This window comes from Arachis hypogaea, chromosome 20, assembly GCF_003086295.3.
Source record: "Arachis hypogaea cultivar Tifrunner chromosome 20, arahy.Tifrunner.gnm2.J5K5, whole genome shotgun sequence".
In the NCBI taxonomy this organism is placed as follows: Eukaryota; Viridiplantae; Streptophyta; class Magnoliopsida; order Fabales; family Fabaceae; genus Arachis; species Arachis hypogaea.
The window spans coordinates 141,931,000-141,937,845 of record NC_092055.1 but is presented as its reverse complement, the minus strand read 5'-3'; the positions used below and the strand labels follow the sequence as shown (position 1 = coordinate 141,937,845).

At 33.5% G+C, this 6,846-nt stretch overlaps 2 protein-coding genes across 4 annotated transcripts; both read left to right on the top strand.

Annotated features, from left to right (window-relative positions):
• The first annotated feature begins 274 nt into the window (after positions 1-274).
• LOC112783154 (THO complex subunit 7A) lies at positions 275-6,195 on the top strand. Of its 3 annotated transcripts, none has more exons than XR_011879120.1 (3): positions 275-929; positions 3,442-3,652; positions 5,811-6,195. XR_011879120.1 is itself a non-coding variant. In XM_025825949.2 (2 exons), the coding sequence occupies exons 1-2, from the start codon at positions 336-338 to the stop codon at positions 3,574-3,576; spliced, it is 729 nt and encodes a 242-aa protein (XP_025681734.1). In that variant the 5' UTR covers positions 275-335; the 3' UTR covers positions 3,577-3,836. The 3 variants fall into 3 exon arrangements, 1 of the variants encoding a protein (XP_025681734.1); XR_011879121.1 differs by lacking the exon at positions 5,811-6,195 and adding an exon at positions 4,417-4,667; XM_025825949.2 differs by lacking the exon at positions 5,811-6,195 and having other exon boundaries at positions 3,442-3,836.
• LOC112783155 (signaling peptide TAXIMIN 1) lies at positions 5,055-6,195 on the top strand. The gene is made up of 2 exons (XM_025825950.3): positions 5,055-5,302; positions 5,811-6,195. The coding sequence occupies exons 1-2, from the start codon at positions 5,181-5,183 to the stop codon at positions 5,932-5,934; spliced, it is 246 nt and encodes an 81-aa protein (XP_025681735.1). The 5' UTR covers positions 5,055-5,180; the 3' UTR covers positions 5,935-6,195.
• Positions 6,196-6,846: the final 651 nt, after the last annotated feature.

Here is a 6,846-nt window from a genome sequence, read left to right as displayed (position 1 = left end):
GAACTCGAATTAGTTAGGATTGTTACATATATTTTTTTTAATTTTTCACTATATCTCTCTATCAGACAATTTTTTTTGTTTGGACGGGTCTATCAGAGAAATTAAAGAAGGTTGCATACATTTTACATAATTCAAAATTATTCAACCCAAATTGTTTATTTTTTGTTTTCTTAAATTAAAAAGGCCCAAAACCTATCAACTTAGTAGTATCTCAAGCCCAATTATTTTTTCTCAAAGAAAAACCGAAACCCAAATCCAATCGTAACTGTGTAGCCCAAATCCCAAGACACTGATACATGTTTGAGAATTGAGAGTGGGTTTGTGAAGAAATTGAGATGCTGAAAGGGAGAAAGGTTTCAGGGCGGGGAGAGGCAGTTGCAGCCACATACGCCTTCGGTCCCGCCGAAGATGACGTCATCATCAAACACAGGCTTCTCACTCGCACAACAACAACGAGGGGCGAGCCTCCATTGAAGAAGCTTCAGAAGAAGTTCACCGCTTTCGTCTCCGAGATTGAAAAGGACGACGCCGACAACTACAGCGACTGCGATAAGCTCGCGAGAGCGTTCTTGCAGGAGCTCACGACTTTCGAGATCCCGCTTCTGAAGAGCAAAGCCATTGTTGATGCAAATATCAGAGAGCAGGAGAATTTCAACGAGCTCAAGGACGAAACGAATCGACAGATCTTGATAGCGCAGAACGACATTGAAGATCTTAAGAAGCTTCTGGAAGAGAGTAAAGTTGAGAGACGGCATAAAGAAGAGTGTGAGGCTATCAGGAAATTGATTGCTCAGCAACCGCCAAGGTCAGAGACGCAGAAGCTCATTACGCAGTTGGAGAAAGAAATCATGGCGTTGGACATGGAGAATACTGCTGGTTCCAGATTGTTGGAGCTTCGGAAGAAGCAATTCGCTCTTTTGTTGCATGTGGTGAGTGGTTCTCGCTTATGCTATATGCATTGATGGCTTTATCTGATTGCTCTGTTGTTTTTCTTTTGTAGAATTTGAATCAATTTTGTGGTTTAGGGTTGCCTTTTTGTGTTTATCTGTTATGCTTCTGTGTGGTAAATGTAGATGCTATGAATTATGGCTTTCATGTAGTTTAATTGAATAGTTCCAAACTCAATTAAACGTTGGTGATTTATTCTAGAGCATGTTCAGTTTAGTATAATCAAGTGAAGTACCTTTGGAAATTGGAACATCTAGTATTTCAATCCAATTTGGGATTAAAATTTTGATTCTATTAGGGTGTGTGTGGTTTAAGTATTACATTGTTATAAAGATTCCATTCCCATGGGAATTAAAGATACCCAAGGGGAAGGTGGGAATTGAAATGATGGTATTTTGATTCCCTGGAATCAAACTTGCTTAGTAATAGTTTTTCAAACTTTGAACCAAACATGGGAATATGATATTTCCATCTTAAAATTCCTAAGAATTATTTATAATTCCTCCAACCACACACACCCTTAGATCCTATGCTAGGAGGTCAATTCCAGTATTCCACCCACATACCCTTCTTTCCCTTCCACTTACCCACCCACTTCCGTTATTTACCTTCTTTTCAAACCCTCTATATAATGTCCTCGGCTTTTGGAAGCTTTATGGGTATAACAAAGGGGAAGGAGGCCAAATTCTTGTGGCATTGCCTTATGTATGCCCCCAACTGGAGTATGTGGTTGAAGTGCAATTCTTGCACCTTCAATTTCATTTTATGACAAGCATGTTTTGTGATAGATAGAGTTCAAGTGCTTGGCCTCTTGTTCGTGTAGAGTACACAGTCTATTTAGAGGATATTCGCTCATATATTTTGAGAGATTGGAAAGCTATGCTTTGTTCATAGTTCTTTTTGTATGTTTTGGTTCTTGTATAGAGGATCTCTTTTTCATCTTCTTTCTTGTATATTCTTTCTTATGATCAACACAAATCTTTTTTATCGAAAAGGGAAAAAAATGCTCCTGGTCCTGGCTGCATCATAATGTCAAAGTAAAACTAAACTCTCTAAAAATGCATAAATTGTATAGGTTCATAATATCTAGCTGCCATTGGTCACATACGGCATTCAATTAAATACTCTTATAGATTGAAATTGCATGATGATTTACAATTTGATAGGCTTGCCATGGAATGCATAGAGGCATTACTTATTGGTGCAGTCTGAATGATTTTAGAAATAGAACTCATTTTTGTAAAAGAGAATGCAAAAACAGAAATATAGAATGCTATTTTAAAAGAGGCAGATAAACAGAACAAGTCATTTGTGCTGAGGAATAGCTGTGGCATACTAGTATGAAAAGTTGGACTCAAGCATGTCTCACTTTTTCTTCTTTATTATTTCTTAGTAATGTTAAGGAGATTTTATTTAGTGGAGAACAAGTATTACAGATAGACAAAATAGGAACACTAGAGGTTCTCCGTACAAGAACAAGAACCAATAGAAAAAAACTATCAATTTAGTAATTCATGTTATGATAGAGATTTAAGCTTAAATGGGTTTAATTCAGATATGATTTATGACAAGGAACTATGGCCTCATGTAATACGTATAGGCAACCCTGTCTAAGGAGATAAGACTTGGGGGTTTAGTGAATTAGTGCTTAGTAGTAATTCATTCTCTCAGTATTTCTTCTATAATGATCCAGTTAACTTGTTATTAGTTTTAGTCATCCCCCTATAAAAGGGTGAATCCCACTTCACATTGTACATTTCTTTCTATCCATTCTCTCTTTGCACTGATGATAATGGAACTCAACACAAATGCTTATTCTTATCTTATAAAGCTAGTCTAAAATTTGGGATTAAATGTGCAAGAGTTATGCCATATTTGTCATTTCCTTACGTTCTTTATAGTAACATATTGTGACCATGTGCTATTTTGCAAATGTAAGCACCTCCCATCTAAGTCCAACATTATTAAAAGTTCCAACTTTATCCAAACTATATTGTCATACTTGTTAACACAACTATTATCTTTATCTTTTGATGGTTGCAGGAGATTTATATCTCTGTTATGCTCACCTTTGTCAGATGTAAAATTGAAACTGTTGAATTAGTATGTCGATGGTGATTGTGATTCAGACATTGAGACTCTTTGGTTCAAAAATTTCAAAACAAATTGTTTTATATTCTGCTTTTCTCTTCTTCTGTTTTGCTGAAGTTGTTCTTCCAGTCTGTACTTGATATTTTTGGTACATATCGATTAAAGGTTGCGAATTTTAATACAAGCCAATCCTTCTAAAAGGCCAAGATTTATGACTACAGTATTTGTTTTTTAAATTTATGAAGCAACACTGATTTTCATGTCTTAAAATCTTGTGCCATGTTTAAACCTTTATGCTTGCTGAATATGTTGTGTGACGCTTAGAATGATAGGAAAATGTTGTGCATGTAAAACCACTTACAGTAACATTTATTCTGTCGCTGTTCCTTAACCTTTCTTCAGGTGGATGAGTTGCAGAACACGATAGAGGAAGAGCAGAAGAATCTGGTCGAGGAGATGAGAATAGCAACCGAGGAACTTAAGAATGGGATGGAGAATGGAAGTGGAGGCTCAGAAGCAATGACAATTGACCAGTAACTAGGTTCGGTCTCAATCTTGCTGTTGTAACATCATCTACTCTTTAAGAAGCAAACATGGAGTTTCCCCCCCTAAGGTGATTAGGAACCACTTATAAATTCACTATTAATATATTTGTGCTAATGCTTAGGACCTTTGTAAAAGTACATTCTGATTTCAATGATTTCATCTGAAGGTAGGTCTTTATGTGTATGAGTGTGAGTGTTAGTTTATCACAAACCAAATGAAATGAAATCGGGATAGAAAAATTTTTCTCTCTACTCATTTTTCGTGTTCATATCAACAGCGAACCTAACAATTTCTACCACTTTTGTTTTTTCCCTTTCTTTTAATCTCTCTTTTGTTTAAGGAAATGCTAATTTGACAGATAAAAGAGAGTAAACAATCAACAACTACAAGGAAAAAGTCTCAAATTCTCAATTGCCATAATTAAGACTTTATCCTTGTAATAATTGATTGTTTATTCCCATTTAGTTGTCAATTTAAATTAGCATTTATTCTCTGTTTATTATTTATTATCCAACACTAAAGGTGGGTTTGTATTAGCTTGATCGGGATATGACAATCTACAATAAGTATAGAAAAGTCTACTTGTACCCTGATATAGAGTTTAATTTTGATACTGTGTGTACTATTATTCAATCGGATTTATAAGTCTAGATGGCTTTTGAATAGTGAGTTTGAAAATTAGTTATTTTTATTAATGCTGTATGTAATACACAATTAATTGTCTGCATAATTTTTTTTTTATGATGCATGAAAATTTTCCTGATATACCTATGCCATTTTTTTTCCAAATTACTTATAAGCCGAATATATTGTTGCACTATGTAATTTTAGGCTTTGAAGATTTTGGTCGTCAAAATGGTCATAGTGAGCATTACCTCCTTTGGTGTTCCTTATTTGACGTATATGATGATTAGCATCACCAAAGAGCAGGTTAACAAACATTGCATCATATTCAATAATTCAAACTCAGCATGGACAGCATAGATATTATATGGCCTTACTCAATTGGCTTTGCCTTTGCAACATCTAATTGACTATCCCCCAGAAAGGATAATTTTTTTATAAAATTATAATTAAATCTTTATCCATATCTACAAGCAAGTGTCGTGTGCAAAGAGGAAGGCCTGTTAATCACGTAGAAAGACGCAATAATCAACGTGAAATCATATTATTGGTAATCAACTTGATTTGGTAAACAGAGAAAATAGCTACGTGTTTGTGTGGCTTTTATAAGAATCTAATTCTGATAGATTTCTAGTATTAAAAATTCAAAACAAGTCATCTATTTATTTATTTAATTTAATATTTAATCATATATCAATATCAATATATTAGTAAAGTATCCCACTTGCATAATTTTTATGTTACAATATCATATAACATGACACGTGGACAATAAAAAGAAACTACTAAGAAAGTTGATTAATCTCTTCTAATAATATTTATAATTGTGCTCCCCCGTCAATGTTGTAGTTTATAATTTATATTGTATTTGCCTTCTCAAAAATTAACAAATAGGAGGTAGTAGCAAACTTCAACATAAGGCAATAAGCACTCTAAAAAAAGGGTATTATCATTTATCAAAGCCATATATAATGTGTTGTTGTTGCTCTGATGAGGACCGAAAATGCAGGCCTATTGGGTTTCTGTTAGGCCTACCTTTTGCTTTCGTTTCTCTCCTAATCTCCCTTGTGGGTGTCATTGTTTGGATCGTTGGGTAAGTGTTTTTAACTTTTTTTTTTCTTCTATACTCTCTCGTATCTATTTACAATAGATAAATATATATTATCGATTTTACCAAAAAAAAAGATCTATTATCGATTTTTATAGATGTAAAATTAATTAAGATGGTAAAGAACTTGGTCCCTTAATTGAGTCGAGTCATGCAACTTCAGTCAAATCGAGTCAAGTCAGTGGAGTCGTGCTAATTATTAACGTATGAATACTACTAGTACTTCCAGTTTAGTGGGTATTGTGTGATACTAGTAGGTGACAATTGCATAAAGAATATGAGGAGATAGCTAGTATAATGCTTTTAATATTATTCCATGAATAATCCCAAGTAACCAATTACTTACTAATATTCCAATTATTAGATTCGTTTAAAATATGAATTGTGTTGAATATGTAAATGATTGGTGTGTAGCTTTTAAACGTAAATGGATAATTTTTGGTAGAGGGTTATTGTTTCTTTTCAGAGGTTGATGAAATTGAATTGTTTTCAGGTTGATTTTGACATGCATATGCCCATGTTGCCTTTGTGTGACCCTCATAGTTGAGTTTGCTCTGGCTTTGATCAAGGCTCCATTTTCAGTCATGGAGTGGTTCACCTCTAAGATTCCATGTTAGAGATATTTGTATCATATGAAGTCTTTGAAGTAGTGGTGAATATGATAGCAATCCACCGTATATTCTTTTGTTAATTCGTGTATTCAATTTCTTTGATTATGGTTTGATAAATATATAGTGCTCATCATGAAACAACTCTTGGTTGTAAAATCCTGTATGCCAAAATCTGAATTTGAAAGTAGGGTTCTTGTTTTTTGTTGCCTTTTTTTGGCAAGAACTAAAGAAAATTATTTGTATTTAAAGATTACAATATTGTGTCTATTCACTTGTTCATTTAAGTAAGTATAAAATATTTTAATTGTTCCATAGGAAATCAATATCAATACTTTATATATCTTTTGTTTTCAGCATGCAACTATATCACGCAAATAATTATTAATTTTCTATTAACAACATCAACACATGACTACTATAGTAATATTCTAAAATATGCAAAGTTCAAGAGATATATTAGGGTTTTTAAAGTTAAATGAATGTTTTTTTAGTTGCCTACGATATTTTCTAACTAACCCGACATGTCAAGAATTAATTCATCGCAAAACTGATCACTCGACCAACCTAAGTTAGTTAAATTTAAATGAATCTTATAAAAGCTTATCTAGCACAAATGGTAGTAGAAAATAATGGTGACACACCATAAGGTAGTGTAATATCTCATCAGCCAAAACCCACTTAGAATAACAAATTTCTCCCATTCTGAAGAATCAAATTAATTTGACCTACTACACAAAAACAAATTACTAACCACAATCCAAATAATCAATGTATAACCTAAAGTTCAAAGTTCAGCAACATCATTTACATCCTCAGTCAATCAATAGTAACAAACATTTCTAAGGAATCTTTTGCTAGCTTCACTTAGGCTGGAAGAAGCCATATTTATGAGTTTGGGAAGTTGATAGCTGAGAACTG

Excerpts from the sequence above, each read along its gene's own strand:
- LOC112783155 (XM_025825950.3), top strand. The coding sequence starts at position 5,181 with ATGTGTTGTTGTTGCTCTGATGAGGACCGAAAATGCAGGCCTATTGGG. Across the intron at positions 5,303-5,810 it reads GTCATTGTTTGGATCGTTGG|GTTGATTTTGACATGCATAT; the intron begins GTAAGTGTTTTT and ends AATTGTTTTCAG.
- LOC112783154 (XM_025825949.2), top strand. The coding sequence starts at position 336 with ATGCTGAAAGGGAGAAAGGTTTCAGGGCGGGGAGAGGCAGTTGCAGCC. Across the intron at positions 930-3,441 it reads TCGCTCTTTTGTTGCATGTG|GTGGATGAGTTGCAGAACAC; the intron begins GTGAGTGGTTCT and ends ACCTTTCTTCAG.